This window comes from Hemibagrus wyckioides, linkage group LG19, assembly GCF_019097595.1.
Source record: "Hemibagrus wyckioides isolate EC202008001 linkage group LG19, SWU_Hwy_1.0, whole genome shotgun sequence".
Lineage (NCBI taxonomy): Eukaryota > Metazoa > Chordata > Actinopteri > Siluriformes > Bagridae > Hemibagrus > Hemibagrus wyckioides.
The window spans coordinates 14470550-14488746 of NC_080728.1; the positions used below are offsets into that span (position 1 = coordinate 14470550).

Below are 18197 nucleotides of genomic sequence, written 5' to 3' on the forward strand. Positions count from 1 at the left end.
AAACTCACTTTTGCCCATAAGACTGCCAGAAAGTGAAGCATGATTCATCACTGCAGAGAACACATTTCCGCTGCAGACAACAAGTTTCCACTGAGTCCAGTTGCAGCGTACATTACACCACTCCAGCTGAGACTTTGCATATACTGATCTTGAGCTTTTGTGAAGAAAGTCCATTAAGCTCCTCATGTACAGTTCTTGGACTGATGTTACTTCCAGGGGCAATTTCAAAACACATCAGAAGTTGTCAAAAAGTGATGTGATGTGACAGAGGATAGCTAATTTTTTTTTTTTTTACACATTATGTACTTCAGCACTCTGTATTCTACAGCCAGTGTTTGTCTACATTGTATATATATGCACTGATTGTACAGTTAGGAATGAGTGTAGATGCAACACCCAAACTCAACCGTTAGGAGGGGTGTCCACATACTTTTGGTCATATAGTAGTTGTTATTTTATTCCTAATTAAACTTCTCCCTTAACCGTGTAATGAAATATTACTTATGTATAATTACTTGAAACATTACATAAAATATTACATAAAGGGGGGCCTGAGGAAGTTAAAATATTCTTTATTAATTTAATAATTATTAATTTAATACTAGGGCATAATCTCAAAATTCATAACTACACTATTATTATTATTATTATTATTATTATTATACATTTTTTTGTACAGCTTATTCTACACAGGGAGCCTGAAGTCTATCCATGGGGACTGGGGTACAGTGTGGGGGACACCAATCCCAAGGCACACAATCTCTCTCTCTCTCTCTCTCTCTCTCTCTCTCTCTCTCACACACACACACACACACCTGTTCACACACTCCAGAGAATTTTAAGATGCCAGTCAGATTGTTAGGACTGGGGAAGGAAATTGGTTGGAAAATCTGAAGGAAACCCCAAAGTATGGGTAGAACATGAGCTAGAATTTGAACCTCCAACCCTGGAGGTGTGAGGCAAACATGCTAAATCACCATGTCCTCTATCTATCTATCTATCTATCTATCTATCTATCTATCTATCTATCTATCTATCCTAAAGCGTGCATGTGCTGATCAGAAATGCTGATTAGGATGCTGTGTGGAATTGCATGTGCAGGAAGATGAATAGAAAGTGGAGCGGAATGGCCTGCAGCAGAGGGGCGGGATGGAGCCGTGTTTCCTCCCCGCCCCTCACTGACCCTCCACTCGGACACTCTACAAGCAACAAGCTGCACTCGCTCACTCATACACAAACAAATATATACACACACGCGCGCGCGCCGTGGGAAATAGAAAAGAAGACAATCCACGAGGAGTTTCTTCGTCTTGGGTGAGTTTTTCTTTAATTTTCAAGCCGCTTTCTGGCCTACATCGCAAAAGTAGCACGGATGTGCGCTGGGGTTTTTATGGGCTACTTTCCCCGACATGCACAATGCAGCAGAGAGAAATGCAGGTGCTCTGATGGAGCGGAGATACACATGACACACACGCTTTTTGCTAGATTTAGAGTAAGGTTGTAGCCTATAGTACATTTGATCTAACTCACGTCGAAGTCAGTTTCCTGAAAAAATAACAGCACCGGAGGAAGTCCTGTTGTAGGGCGCAGAAAGAGGGCTTAAATTTCCGCTTCTCATTTTAGGAGCTTCCATACAGTCATAACAGACATAACACACACTGAGGCCAGTGATGGTGTGGAAACACTGGCGGCTTTATACTCCTTTGCTCCCCGTTGCCAAGAAACCAAGTGTTTTCCCCCGCAGTCGTGTTGTACAGCCAGAAAAAAAACTAAACAAAAACAAACTAAAATAAATCTCACTTAGATGTTTGGCAAAGAGAGGCCTGTGTCTGCAATGGAAACTGCAGTATTTGTGTGTAAAAATAATTTGAGGAGAAAAAAAAGAATTTCACTAGACATGAAAGAGCATCAAAACATAAATAACATAAATAACATAAAAATCCCAGGGAATCAATATTTCTAAAATAGGCTACTAACCAAAAACATGAAGATTCAGATGATCTCTACTCAACTTCCTGTCCAGCCTTTCAATATAAAAATAGTCCAGGGAAAACTCCAACTTGGCACAGAAGTGTATAGTTTTAGGATCAACTTCAGCCGTGGAAAAAAAACCCAACACGATCGTTAACCTAAACTGCTTGGAAATTAGGTTACTATTTCTAACGTCTTCAGTTACACATTATATTTTCTCTGCTTTCTGGGATCAGCAATGGAAATTGAGGAAAAACGGAAATGTGAAATGCAATGGAAATCCAGAAAAGAACAGAATCATATATAGTTTTCGGTTCAACTTCAGCCATAAAAACAGATCCACCAACCATCAACTTCTTGGGAATTGGGCTAATATAGCTCTAAAGCCATTAGCAGAAAATTTTCCATTTCAAAAGATGTTTGCTGTGTCAATGGAAACTGAAGGAAATTTCCAACCTTTGAAAATAAAAATAATTCAACGCAAAATCCCACTAGGCACAGCATGTGTATAAAGGGCAAATGCAGAAAGAAAATAGGTTAGTAAGTTAAAATCCTTGGGAATTGAGTTAATCTTTCAAAAGTAGTTTGAGCTTCAGTTACAAATGATATTTGCATTATTTATTCTCTGATTCCGCCTGATCCGACTACCATTTACCAGCTGCCTGAACAAAGCAAATACTCCTAGAAAGGAAACTTTCTGAATTATTGCTACTGCTGTAACATTATGGATAAGTTGCTTTCAAGGAAATAAGAAAGTTAGAAAGTAGCTCACCAGTTTCCAGAGATGGTCTACCAGTTTGACCAGCACACAATGGGAATAATGTGTAGTAAATTCCAGTAACTTCACATTTGCCTTTAACTAAAAATCTCAAAAGAGAAAGGTTTGTTGATCTAAGGCAGTCAGATAGGCGGAGTGAAAACAGATAGAAATACAGTTAAACGCAAACAGGGCCAAATTTGAAACTTTTACAACATTTATGATTTGGCCAGGATTTGGGTGCATAAGCATTCAGCCCTCATCCAAGCTGCTTGGTGTGGAGATGAGAAAGCCCTTTCTGAGAGCAGCCCACAAAGAAGCAGCCAGCAGTTACTTCACCAAGCATCATTGGATTTGTGTTTTGTGAACACATGCAATTTTATTTTTCTGGACACCACTGGTAAAGAAAACCTCCAAGCCCAGTGTGAATCTTAGTGGTGGATGCTTTACTGATGCTTTTTTGAACTGTTTTTTGGCTTGTGGTTCAGAAGCTTTTGTGAAGAAGATGACATCCTAAAATATGTAGAAACTGTGTAGAAAATGTGGAAAACACAGAAAATGTGCAGAAACCTGAAGTAATATTTAGCCATATTAAAACTTCAAACCTGGGAAGTCTCTGCCATGAGGTTAATATTTGGATGATAGACTTTTAAACAAGTTAAAAAACCCCAAAATACATAAATCAACTTGATAACGAGACAGAAATTCAGTGTTTTCCGTTGACCATCTCAGTCTTTGGATTTGAACCTTTTTAAAAGTTTGTGGTCTGCAGAAACTTAAAAGGAGGGCTAAATCTAAAATACATAATTCATATCCTGAATTAAGATATTTTTTCGTTGCAGTGGTGAAAGTGCTATAAAAATTGAATGGAATGGTGTTGAGCTTGAAATATTCTGCATAAGGGAGAATGCGATATTACCTGCATATATCCAACCTTGTTAAACATTACAGCAGGAGGCTCAGCTGTTCTTCCCTTATTTCAGATTTCAGGAAACAAAAATTCATGAACCTAAGAAAACGTTTTATGTGTCAATCAGTACGTCTACCCTGAAAAATTACTGCATGCAGCAGTCTGGGGCACCTGGGGTGCTAATAATTCTGCATCAATTTATTATTTGCCTCAGATATGTTTAGGAACTATTTATATAAGTGTTTTAAATGAATGTACATAACAATGGTGAAAAATTCGGGACAACAAATGTAGGATATACTTAAAACAACTCAGAATGAATGAACGAGGAATGATGGACATTTTAAGCGCTACTCTATCCCATCATGCATCAGGAAATGGAACCTGACTACCAAATGATATCAGGATAGTATAGATAGTATAGAGTTTATCAATGGTGCCACTTGCAGCTTTGTTGTACTTTGCTCTGCACATTCTAGGTTTCTATTCATCGTCGTTAAACCTTTGGGATTTGGGTATTAGCTTTCTGGACCATTTAATGTTCATCTGTATTTAATGTTCAAAAGAAGATCTCCTGATGGAGCACCTCAGAGATGAGGGAATTGTTCTCCATCATTTAGCACTCTAATGGATCCATTTGTTCTTGACACATTCTGTACATACATCTAAAGTCAATAATAAATACACCAACCAGCAATAAGAAAACCTGAGGCCAATGTGGTCTTATATTTGATCTGTCCTCAGTGAACCAGCTGTGTGGATTTGGGTGTTTTTTGGTGTATATTTTTGACCATTTCTCCCCAAACATGCTTATTTCGGGGGCCATTATTTGCCTGTTGTTTTGACACATGTTGCTACCACGCTCAGCCCTCAGATAGTCTTTGTCACTTGTATACGCTGGCAATTCATGGGCCAAGCTAGTAATTAACATGTCACAGAAACGAGCAGTTTGACTGCTGTCTCTCCGGTAAACAAAACCAAAAAAAATGGCTCACTCCAGTCATCAGCCTCTTGATGCTGTTGTTTTTGTTGTTACTCCTTTAGTTGTGTATTAGTTCTTCCATTCAATTTAATTGTATTTATATAGTGCTTTTTAATTTAGGGGCAATGGTGGCTCAAATGGTTAAGGCTTTGGGTTGTTGATTGGAAGAAGGGGGTTCAAGCCACTGTTGGTTCCTTGACCAAGACCCTTAACCCTCTCTGCTTCAGGGGCCTTGTACGATTACTGACCCTGCATTGTGACCCCAACATCTAAAGCTGGGATATGTAAAGAAATCCAGCTGTACTGGACTTACAGCTGGACTTTATCAATAATAAAGTCGTCTTCTTATTCTAAGCATTATCCTTAATTCTACTTCAAATAATACCTCAGCTGCAAAGTTAAGAATGTTTTGATTGTAATTGTGAACAGTTCATTAAACATACTGCATCATTAGTGAGTATATGTAAACCAGTGAAATGTTTCATTAAGAGCGTTGTTATGGTTACAGTATTCACAATTCTCATATGCCATATTTTTCTTACGTAAAAACACATTCAATTCACGGTCAACCTAAACTCAGTGGATGAGGTGTTACATCCGCTTTACGACTGCCAGAGTCACTGTATAACAGCTGCTGCTTCTTGAAATAAGACTTTACATTTGTTTATACAGGTTTATATCAGTCGTCAATGTGAAGTATCATTCGTTTTGTTATTCACATATTTGTTCGTGTTATTTTTGCTTATATTCAGCTTTTAAAATCACAGTGGCTAATGTAACATTTCATACACATTAACCTTTCTCATTCCAGTCAAATCGAGTCATGTGTTAACTGAGTCAATTAACTCAATTAACACATAACTCGGTTTGACTGGAACGAGAAATGGTTTTTTTGGGGCGCGATTAGCATCTGTATATTTTCTTAGACTTTATTAATAGAAAAAGCAAACAAATCTGAAGCGCATTACACTCATTTGTTCCAATTGGTACAATTTTTTATAAGACGGTATTGGACTGGGATTTTATTTCTAGATTCATTATATACAAATACACAGGAATATGTATATTATGTATATTGTGTATGTACAGTATAATTCAGTTGATTTAAATTGATAAAATGCAATCTGTTCCCAAATTTGCTACATCAGTGTGATTTTATAAAACTAATGTCAATCCAATCTTTGTGAAACACTTGTGGCTATTATCATGTAGCCCTAAATAATATGGCTGTATTGTTATCTGTGTTACTCTTTTGTTTTGCAGGAAAGATGGGGAGCCTGTATAAGAATGACCAGGATGACTGGGTGACAGTCTGTCTCAAGTACCTTCTCTTTGTCTTCAACTTCCTGTTCTGGGTGAGTCTGGAGCAAGTGTAGAATGTGTGCTTTATGTCTGTCTTTATGCATTTCGGTGTTTAAGGAAAAAGTGTGGGAGTTTGATCTGTGGGCTAAAACTAGAGTCAGAGAGGGTGGAAGTAAAGACTGCACAAGATCAAATCAGTGTTGGAGAGTCTCAGGTGGGTTGTGGGTGTGGTGTGTGTGTGTGTGTAGGATATTCTTAAACAGTGAATGTTTAATAATAGAGCTCAGTCAAGCCCTAATGGTTCACAAAGCCCGTGGCTAGAAGAGAAATCACTTTTAAATTGAAAGGGAGGAAGTTTGAGCGTATGTTTATGTATGTGTGTGAGTCATTGTCAGTAGCGATGTGGGGGCAGAAATACAAGTCAGTCTTTTATTTCCCCACCACCTCTCAGCTCTCGGTTCCTTTCTGCCTGCCAGCATTTCTTGCTTCTGATCAGGCAGCTCAGTAGCCCATGAACTGGGACAGCACCCTCTAGAGTCGGATTTGTTTGTAGACTTGTTTTAAAGCTAACAGCAAAAAGCGAAGCCTGATAAGATTTCTGAACACATTCGAGTGTGTGTGTGCGTTGTGTACTGATTCCCTGAGATTGTCATACAAATATGTCTGTAGCCTGAAATCACTTCGACGCTGATCTTCAGGGAAATTTCACAGCATCAAGAACAAGCTGTGGAAAAATCCAGGCGCAAACAGTGAGCAGCTACACTCAGGAAGTGAAATCATGCACTTTTTAAAACAGTTCCTCTTAAGAAAATTCACATATGAGTGGTTTGGTGGTGGGTAAAAATGATAATATAACAAAACAGGTTTAGATATTATATCAAGCTCGGTTTAACTGTGTAAGCTGTTAGAGGAAAATAATCTATGAAATAGTGGCGTGAAGGTGTGATCTGGTTACCAAGCCAAAGCTGATTTTTCCAGTAGTAGCTCATTCTGAAGTGTGTTATTCCTTTTATATCACTTTTACAACATTTAAAACAGCAATTTTTCTAATATGTTAATGAACAAGGAGTCTTATGCTTCTTAAGATTATATGCATTATATTTTTCCTGTCCTACCTGTATAATTAAATTGTATTTTTATTGTAATTCTAATTTTATTTTTATTTTTTTTATTCAGTTTTTCTTTGACATGTTCAATCAAAAGCATTCACTTTATGTCATATTGTGCATAGATGTGTGTGACAAAAAAAAAAAAAAATATATATATATATATACATATATACACTATATTGCCAAAAGTATTCGCTCACCCATCCAAATAATCAGAATCAGGTGTTCCAATCACTTCCATGGCCACAGGTGTATAAAATCAAGCACCTAGGCATGCAGACTGTTTTTACAAACATTTGTGAAAGAATGGGTCGCTCTCAGGAGCTCAGTGAATTCCAGCGTGGAACTGTGATAGAATGCCAGCTGTGCAACAAATCCAGTCGTGAAATTTCCTCGCTCCTAAATATTCCACAGTCAACTGTCAGCTGTATTATAAGAACGTGGAAGTGTTTGGGAACGACAGCAACTCAGCCACGAAGTGGTAGGCCACGTAAACTGACGGAGCGGGGTCAGCGGATGCTGAGGCGCATAGTGTGAAGAGGTCACCAACTTTGTGCAGAGTCAATCTTCTCTGGAGTTCTCTGGAGTGACGAATCGCGCTTCTCCATCTGGCAATCTGATGGACGAGTCTGGGTTTGGCGGTTGCCAGGAGAACGGTACTTGTCTGACTGCATTGTGCCAAGTGTAAAGTTTGGTGGAGGGGGGATTATGGTGTGGGGTTGTTTTTCAGGAGCTGGGCTTGGCCCCTTAGTTCCAGTGAAAGGAACTCTGAATGCTTCAGCATACCAAGACATTTTGGACAATTCCATGCTCCCAACTTTGTGGGAACAGTTTGGAGCTGGCCCCTTCCTCTTCCAACATGACTGTGCACCAGTGCACAAAGCAAGGTCCATAAAGACATGGATGACAGAGTCTGGTGTGGATGAACTTGACTGACCTCAACCCGATAGAACACCTTTGGGATGAATTAGAGCGGAGACTGAGAGCCAGGCCTTCTCGTCCAACATCAGTGTGTGACCTCACAAATGCGCTTCTGGAAGAACGGTCAAAAATTCCCATAAACACACTCCTAAACCTTGTGGACAGTCTTCCCAGAAGAGTTGAAGCTGTTATAGCTGCAAAGGGTGGACCGACGTCATATTGAACCCTATGGATTAGGATCACTTAAGTTCATATGCAAGTCAAGGCAGGTGAGCGAATACTTTTGGCAATATAGTATATATATATATATATATATATATATATATATATATATATATATATATATATATATATTAATTTTATTGTGAAACATCTGGGGGGACAATTTAACTCCAGTTATCATTTACATTATAGCAGCTACAGAGGTATCACTTAAAATTAATAAGTGAACAAATACCTCAGATTGTCAGTTTACAGAGAAAGCAGATAGACTTAACTGACTGACACTAGAGACTCCTTCCATAGAAATCTTATTAGAGAAAGCTGTACCATAACAATTATGTCTTTGTTAAATAACAGTTGTTTTTTTTTTACAGGCTTTGATTATTAGACATTGATTATAGTGAGCGTTTGACATACAAGTCCCTGTGAATGAACTGTTACTATAGAAACGATAATATATTGCACATGAATCTAAATCTTGAGCTGCTGTTATTATTCTTTAATGTGTATAATATTTTTCTTCACGTCTGTTAAAATCTGAGCCTCTCCAGAGCCTAGGAAACTAGAGAACACAGATGTTTTTTGTTTTTTGGTCTGAAACAAAGCTGGCTTCAGCAGTGAAGTGGGCAGAGTGGTATGCGGGGTAGCTCATCAGGCAGAAGTCCCCGGAGGGTGGGTCTGATTCTGCTGTGGCTTTTGTTTAGATTTAGAAGGAAAGCGAATGGAGGGCTGGAATGTGGGAGAGTTCACTGGAACTTCCTTAAAGTATGAGGGATGGGTCAAGAAAGAAAGAATGGAAGTGCATGATCAAATTGCAGTGTGTAGAAAGCTGTAAAATTATTTTTAACAGCTTTATTAAGCATGCAATTTGAAAGATATGAAAAAAATGTAGAATGATTTGCAATATTGGTGCCAGCTATTTATTTATTTATTTATTTATTTATTATTGCTTATTTATTTATTTATTTGTTTATTTATTAGGAAGTTATGTATTCAGTATTATTATTATTATTTGTGTGTTTGTTCGTTTATTCTTTTTTCCTTCTAGTCTTCTGTTTATTTTTCTTTTTGTCCCAGAAATTTTTTCCTGCCTTGTCAATTACAGGTTGACAAAAAATATTAATATATGACAAATTAATATATGACAAACTAACTTGTTAAATAATTTATGATAAAAAAATGCACTTTGCACTAAATTAAATTAAATTAAACTAGTGTTTTGAAAGAGCAAACTGGCAAAAGTCATTTATATTATTATAAGAATTTAAAGGGATAAATCAATAACATTGAATACACCACACTGCTGTTAAAGTCTCTATACTGATCTGGTCTGAGGGTTGATTAATGTATTAATGTATCAGCTGCAAGACAGAATACATGATTATGTGAATAATAATAACAACTAGCACACAGGAGCTTGACAGTAGACAACTTTACGTCATTTAATTCTAGCAAAACAAAAATCCAAAAATGTTGTTATTTAGCAAGAAATATGTTACTGTGGTGAAGCTTTCTATAAGGAGAAAGTTTATTTAACATGAATGGAAGGAGTCTCCAGTGTCAGCACTTTACTCCACTATGCAAAATGCTTTGCAGTGTCTCAGTAATCTGGCAAACCTGTTTTACAATATTGGCTTATATACTGTATATAAAGAGAAATATGAGTGGCTGGTAAGGGAATGTTATCATAACATAAGTGATTACAGAAACCAACTTGTTCCATAACTATAAATGTAACAAAAAAATTGGCATGCCATTTTATAATGAATAAAACTCCTGTGGTATAAATGCAATAAAACACTGGTCTAGTTGTGGTGTTACGAGAAAAGCATCAGTTCTGCATCACGCTTTTGTATTAGCATAAATGCTCTGTAACATCCCACCCCAAAATGTTTTATTCCTTATGTGTTTTACTGATCTCAGAGGTTTTAACAGTTTTACTTGTTTGTGTAACAGATTGAGTTGCAGGTATAATGTGAAATGTGCAATGTAGGTTCATTGTTAGGTTTTACATCATATAAAAAAATGATAAATCTGATGTTTTCAGGTTGAGTCAGAAATGACTCAGAAATGCTTAAGATGTATGAAAATCATGTTATGAATATATTATGAATGTTTTTCAAATGAATTAAATGATAATTCATTTTCGCCTATAAGGTGAAAAATCGGATGTGTGTAATATCTTCCATTTTAGAAATTGCGAAAATTAGCATTTTGATGGAATGACCAAATTGTTCTTTGCTAATTAAGATGTAGCTCATCTCTCTCTCTCTCTCTCTCTCTCTCTCTCTTGCTCTCTCTTGCTCTCTCTCTCTCTCTGTCTCTCTCACTCTTTCAGATGGGGGGAGTGGCCGTGATGGGGGTGGGGATTTGGACTCTGATTGATAAAGGAGATTATTTGAGCCTACTGGCCTCCAGCACATTCGCCGTGTCAGCCTACATCCTCCTGCTGGCTGGTGGCTTGGTCATGGTCACGGGCTTCCTGGGCTGTTGTGCTGTCATCCGTGAGCAGAGGAGCCTCCTGTCTATGGTACACTCACATTTACTGATCCCACACCACTGGTCATTTATGTCCAGTATCTAAAGTTATTGTTCACACTAACAGACTGTGGAAAAAAAAAAAAGAAGCAGATAAATCATGTAATTACATGTCTTGTTAGTCGTCAGCTTCCTGTCCACTATCTGACGGCCTGCTGCTGATTCTGAGCATAACTGTCTGACAAATGAGCTGACACTCGTCCCACTCTCCTCCATTTTTTAAAGCAAGAGAGAGAGGTTGTGACTACGTGGCTATTAGAGCTGTTCTATTTATAGCTGACCCTCTCTGTGCTGCATGATAGTCAGGGAAGAAAAGGTGCCACCTTTAGGTTTATCTCCGTCTTTCTTTTTCTCTCTGCGACTGAACTATGTGTATATTTAACATTCTGCTTGCTTTGAAAAGAAACTTCTCATACATCTAATCATAAAAACAGAAACACACACCCCCACACACACACAATCACAATCACACTGGTCACAGCTTAGAGAGAGCGAGCAGCTGTACAGCACTGTAATGAGTGGCCTTGAGTTTGCCTCTTTAAAGGTTCTGCCTCCTGTCTTGCTGACAGGAATTATCTTCAGCCATCTAAGTGTGTGTGTGTGTGTGTGTGTGTGTTTGTGTGTGTATGTTTGTCTGTGTTTGTGCCAGCTGTTCTCCTGACATTGACACTGCCAGTGTTTGTGTTCTGTCTGTTTGTTTTTCCTGTCTGTCAATCACTCTGTCAATCATGCTAATGATTAATGATCTTCATCCCATACTCTTCATCCCATACACAGTGTACACTGTATTGTGTGCTTATAACATATGTTTAAAATGTTTAAAAAGATGTGTTTGACAGATAGCAGAATTTGACGGGTGCCAAAATTATTAGCAGAAGAAATGTTCTCTAGAATAAGCATTGAAAATATGGGTGATGAAATGATGAAAATGATGGATCGCTGCATGTATTAAGTAAGTTAGATTTCAAATGAATTCAATTAGACTTCAAATGCTTGTATTGAAAAAAGTGAAATGTGCAATAATCAATTTTTCATAACCTGGAATATATTTGGATCATGATTTAAAACTGATTGTTTAAGCCGTGGTTTCATGACCGTGGTTTTGTGTTTACACGATCCTCTGGTCAGTCATTATATAGATGCTCCCTAACACCCCTTCACTTATCCCCCATGTTAGTGCCCAGCACAGCCAGATAATTCTCCTTCGAGCAGTAAACCATTCTGTGCTTCGAAAAACCTTTACAATACGTAACACAGTAAAAACCAAATAAACACTGGCAACGCTTGTTACTGGTGAATGAGATAAAACTAGACACAGAATTACCCATGCCCTTCTGGACAGTTATATAAATGCACTGTGTATTTGAATTGAAAGAATAAACAATACAGTGAAGGCACATTTGACCACAAAAACCAATATAAGTGGTATCATAAATTCTTATAAATCAATATGAGCCAAAATCTGAATGTTTATAGTGCTATAACTTGGCTTTCAAGCAGATGAGTGAGCATTTGATTCCATGACAATCATTCCTTTTGTTGAGTCCTACAGTTGGGGGGCGGAGCTTTGTGTACATGGTTGGGAATGAGGGGAATGTTAGTGATGATACTGTGGTATTGTGATGTTATTCTTTCACAGTTTACACTTCACTTATGAACAAATTAAAAATGCAAGGATGAATGGGTATTCTTTTTTTCTTTAAGTGCACCTCTTAGAGCTAATGTAGATGAAAATGGAGATTAGTCCTGACTAAAAGATGCTTCATAAATTTTGCATGGTTCTGGTGGTGCATAGGCACATAGGTGATAGTGAAGGAGGCAGTAAAAGACAAGGTACTGGTAGTAGTACTGAGGAGATATATTCAGCCTGGAGGTGCATTTACACTGCTAATTAACTCAGTTTGTATGCTTTTCCTTTGTTTCCCTTTCCCTTTAACTAACAAGAAATATTCTTGTCACCTTTTGTGTACCTGATTTACATTCCTTTATTACACTGCAGCACTGAATGTTTGTAGTACTGGCATGTTTCTCTATGTTGTATAAGTCTCAGATATTTTTTGTGAAGACAAAAGTAAACAGCCGCGTTTGTAGGTTGTGTGTTTCAGCCTTGTTGTACATAAAGTTATATGATTTACTACAAAGGTAGGTGATTACTTTTAAATGAAATCTGGTGATATTCAATTCAATTGAATTGTATTTGTATAGCGCTTTTAACAGTAAACATTGTCTCAAAGCAGCTTTACAGAACATAGGAACAAAAAACATACAAAAAGTCCTAGATGTTAGACAAAATCATGGGTAGTGAGCAAGCCTGTGGCGACTGTGACAAGGAAAAACTCCCTTAGATGGTATGAGGAAGAAACCTTGAGAGGAACCAGACACAAATGGGAACCCATCCTCATTTGGGTGACACCGGAGAGTGTGATTATAAATTATTCTAAACACCTGAACAGTGTCATTTCTGCAGTTATGTACAATGTACATTGATAGTACAAGGTATAATTGATCAAATATTTTGATATATTAAACTTTTTTGTTTTACTGTTTCCCTAAAATGCCTAAAGAAACTAAATTAGACAGATTGAACACATGTCCAGTCAGATCAGACAACAGAACTGCAAGAACAGCTTTTCTGTGTACTCTGTACTGATGAAACACGACCAGAACCTAATAGATTATTAAGAACTTCAAACATTTAATAAGAAATCATGAAGCAGCTGCCTATCTGCCTGGAAGTGTATGTGTGTGTCATAGTTCACCCTACATCAATCTTGATATGATGTCAATGAGACTTTGTGATAGAATGTGCTTCTCGGCCCTAATCGTTTCATTATTGAGCTTGTACCAGGCTTTATTGGAATAATAATTTAGACCTTGATAGCTAATGGAATTTAACCTGTGCTTACTGCGCTTTTCTTTGCTCTTGTCCTCCTGCAGTATTTCTCCTGCTTGCTGGTGATATTCCTGATTGAACTTGTTGCTGGAATTCTAGCATATGTGTATTATCAAAGGGTGAGTCAACAACTGTGCACACATATACAAGCCCATTCAAACATGCAGAAAGACACGGACACTAACATAGTCATATTTAACGACTTAAATGTCGTCAGCCATTTTGAATTTTTTGTTCTTTTTCAGGTACTTGACGTGCATTTATTCTTGTTGGAATTTTTTGTGTGATCATACTACTTAAACTGTTTATACTACAAAACTGCATAGAATAATGCACAAGATGTGGGACGCACTTTAAGACTTCCAAGCTGAAACACTTATTTAATTACAAAGCTCCGACACTGGAGACTCCTTCTATATCAGCTATTATGCGCATTTTTTTCTCACAACATGTTTTTATCATTTACGTATTGCTCACAGTTATAGCAAACCTCCAACATTTTTAATCTAGATAACATACAGCATCATTAATGACTGTTCATGAGGATTTTAGATCCCTCTTCTTCTCTCAATCCTCAAACCCTCTCACTCTCTTGTATGTCTCACACTCTTCTTGATTTTTAGTCTGAACTTCTTCCTCACGTCCCTCATTTATTTGTCTTCGTCTCTCCTCACTTTCTCTCAGTTAAGTGAAGAGCTGAAGCAGCACCTAAGTACGACAATGCAGGACAACTACGCTCAGCAAGGGAAGGAGAGCATCACTAAGGCAGTGGACCAACTGCAGCAGGATGTAAGAAACTCCAAACTAAAAATCCTGACCAGGTCATAGGATCATAAACTTTGCATGGGGATAGTATTTTTTTATATATTTTTTTTTATTTTTTACATAGATGCCAGTATTATGTAAGGATGAGTATATAATGATGCTTATGCAGAGTCAGTGTGATCATTCAGTTAACAGCAATTTTAACAAGAACATGTCAACATACAGTATAATCTAACATATTTGTGATAAGCAGGAATAATACTGCATTTCTATTTTTATTAGTTTATTCCTTTATATTTTTTAATTTTAAAAATGAAACTCTTTTTGTTTACTGACATCTAATGACTAGCAATTAAACAAGGAAACGGTGACAAAGTTAAATCTGAGCGCAGTTTGGAAAGTAATACTGCCTTTGAATGCAATTTTCTGTTGGATTCTTATAATATTATTTCTTTATTATTTTATTTTTGAATAATATATTTATTATACTTGAAGTCATATAAGAGCATTATCTCAAAAACATAGTTATCTAGTAATTTTAATGAACAATTAATACTAATGATAGTACAGTAGTTACTAGATGATAATATGTTTAAACACATATTATCTATATTATATAAACAAATAATTGTACAGTAACCTGGGATTTGTAACGATTAAAACAAAGTCAGGTTTAAGATCTCTCCGATCTTATTTGACAAATTCACGAGACAGTAAACATGCTTGAGTGGAGTCTGTGCGTCAAGTGAGCTCAGATTAATACACACAAAAGGAAAGACACACTGTGAGAGGAAACACGGCTATCAGCATTCTCTATTTTTAACCAGCACATAAACATTTTTTTCCCCACCATCTGAAAACTTCAGTCTCCAGTTTTTTTGTTGTTTCCAAAAGTGTGTGGGTTGACTGAGGCACTTAGTCACTGAGTTCATTTACATGTTCACGAAGACAAGCATATTATCCAGTCCTGATTATTAATATAATACTCAATTCCTCATGTAAACAACATACCACATTTAAGGACTACTCAAAGCCAAATTACTGTTCCTTTTTTTTTATATATAGCAGCAATTTCCCAAAGTGTTTGTTCCTCTTACAAAGCAGCTATTTATGTACTGTGAATATAAAAAAAATCGGCTTTGTGAGATAACAATCAACACCATTCTGAAGAGAAAACAAGCTGATATTGTAACCTAATACTTAATATCACCTTTTGCTTGTTATATAGCAGTCAGTAGATTTGACCTTAATTATTTACCGAATTATTTTGCCCTTCCTCCCAGATCTCTTTGGATCATTTGTGGGGTGGGGTGGATTTCCTGTGCACAGCTTTCTTCAAGTCATTCCACAGTGGGTTTTTTTCCCATTCCATAAGATTTAGATCAGGACTCTGACTATATTCATTCCAAAACTTTGATCTTCTTCTACTCAAGCCATTGATTTATTCATTTGGATTTGTGCTTTGGGATTTCATTGTTCCTGCAGATTTTGTGCCAAAAATAGATTGGTATTTTGAGCTATCCATGACTCCACTTTAACTTGACTAGAGCCCTATTCCGAGCTGAAGAGAAAGATCCCCAAAGCATTAACGCTGCCACCACTATGCTTCAGCAATGGTATGGTGGGTCATAAACTGTCTTCTGTTAATATCCCAAATGGTTCTACCTTGATCTGAAGAATATGAGAGATTGTTGTCATATGCAGGTAGCGACCAATATTTTGTTGCCAACTCCTATGTTGTTTTAGGTCACTTTACAGTATCGCTGATAAATTTTGGAGTTTGCAATTGGATAGATATACAATTTTTGGTGATGTTACTGTGGTACTCCTTTTTCTCCACTTGGTAAGTCTAGTGGGGTTTTTTTTCTTCTCCTGATTGATACCTTTCAAAAATGAGATTCTTTACTTGCTTTGCAAACTCCTGGCTTTGGCAGTCAGATGAAACCACCAAGAAAATATGAAGAAAATCTTACAGAAACAGCTTATGTTTATTTGGGGTTAATCAAACTCACTGGATTGATGACAACTATATGAACATTGCTTTAGAACATGAGACTGAATGTGGTTGGTTCATTTTGCGATTGGTTCATTCACACTAATATTTGAAGGCGCTACCTTCAACCACTAAAAGTCTGTGCAAGGTTATGGAACACACTGGAAAAAAAAAGGGGTTTAATGTAAACCTCTACTATTAGAGCTGATGTTATTGAGAATTTTATGACCTTTCACCCTGCAGTTTAAGTGCTGTGGAAGCAACAACTCCATTGACTGGCAGCAGAGCAAGTATATCCAGTCCCAAGAAGCTGACAAGAGGGTGGTTCCTGACAGCTGCTGCAAAACAGTGACCCATTACTGTGGACGGAGAGACCACCCTTCTAACATCTACAAAGTGGAGGTATGTGTTAAGCGAATTTTGGTCTCATTTCCATAGCGTAAGTGATTTTAAATGAGATAAAGATGTGACCAGCACTGGAACTGCATAATCTTTTAATACGCCACTTGGGGAAGGTGTGGATGAGGAAAGTACAGCTGTAAGTCTAGCAGGTGCTCATATTGACATTATAACAGTTCTCTCTGGTCTGAAGGGAAGGTGCTAATGCTAGAGCTAACTCCCTACTGAGCCATACATAGTACATTACATTACAAAATCAGTCCACAACCTGATTAGCCCCATCGGGGTGAGATTTAAGAGAGGGGTGTAGTCATACATCAAAATCTGTTAACTAAATAAAATCTTCTAATGCCAGATGACAGAGTGTAAATATTTGAACTCCCTAAACTTCAGGACCTGTCAGCAGATCCGCTTTACTGTTATTACTCATGACTGCATGGCTTTCCAAATCGTTTAACTGTTGTTACAGAATAATATGCTTTAGACAGGAAACTAAACAGTTGTAACAGGAATTAACACGGGAGAGAGAAATTGCCATTATTTTGTCTAGCCGTAATTGATATTCACCACTTAGCTAAATAACTACAAGTACAAACGTTGTTTTGTTTTAAGGGAAAAGGTTACACAGTTTGTACAGGACTGCAGAGCATGACATTCTTCTTGACATAGCGTTGTGCTTTAAAACCTGTAGTAGTTAGCTAGTAGTTAGTAGTTAGACGAGTAACTAGTTAGCTAGCTAAGAGACAACTAACTCGATAAATGAAACTCTCATGCCTCATCACTTCCGGAGTATATATTTTAATTTTCAGATCGATATATATTGAAATTTGACATTTCATTCAGTTTGAGTTGTTTTTATAACTAGCAGGACATGTTTTTGGCTAACATTAGCTGGCTTGCTCTCTGTGTGCTGTTCCTGAGATGGTGTCCGTTTAACCAATAGCTATTAGAAAGTTATTGAGTGTATATTGAGCTTAAACTCTAAAATGACAGTATACTGACATATTTGATGATTTTATTAAATTGATTTTATTACTATGCAGTGTGTGTAATGAATGACGTTTTCTTAAAAACAATGAAAGTGTGTGAAACTGATTGAACACATGTTAGCTGGGTGACTTAGCTGAGTGTGTGTGTGTTATAGGAAGAGTAGCGCCTGGTGGCCATGTATGAAAGCCTCTGTGTCTGCTAGGAGTTTTGTGATGTTTGGTGATGTCTGGGGCACATTTTCACATTGTCTTGTAACAGTGAAAACATCATCGTGATTGATGAGTTTGGCAAAGCAGAGAAATACAAAAGGTTTTCATAAAAGGTTTTAGTTAATAAAGCTTTTCAGCTTTTGCAGGTTTTTTTTCTGATGAATGTTTTAGTTTCTGTCTGACTGAACAGAAAATATGGTGGCAAGGTTGTAGAAAACGGTGTAGTCTGTACAGAA

General features: G+C 37.2%; 1 protein-coding gene across 2 annotated transcripts in view; it reads left to right on the plus strand.

Annotated features, from left to right (window-relative positions):
• The first annotated feature begins 1156 nt into the window (after positions 1 to 1156).
• The window catches only part of tspan11 (tetraspanin 11), a 28038-nt gene continuing 10997 nt past the window's right edge, over positions 1157 to 18197 (plus strand). For both annotated transcript variants that reach the window (XM_058417545.1, XM_058417546.1), the window contains exons 1-6: positions 1157 to 1314; positions 5884 to 5975; positions 10513 to 10704; positions 13650 to 13724; positions 14290 to 14394; positions 16607 to 16765. In XM_058417545.1, the coding sequence (XP_058273528.1) occupies positions 5889 to 5975; positions 10513 to 10704; positions 13650 to 13724; positions 14290 to 14394; positions 16607 to 16765 (618 nt within the window). In that variant the 5' untranslated portion in view covers positions 1157 to 1314; positions 5884 to 5888. The remainder of the gene's footprint in view (positions 1315 to 5883; positions 5976 to 10512; positions 10705 to 13649; positions 13725 to 14289; positions 14395 to 16606; positions 16766 to 18197) is intronic.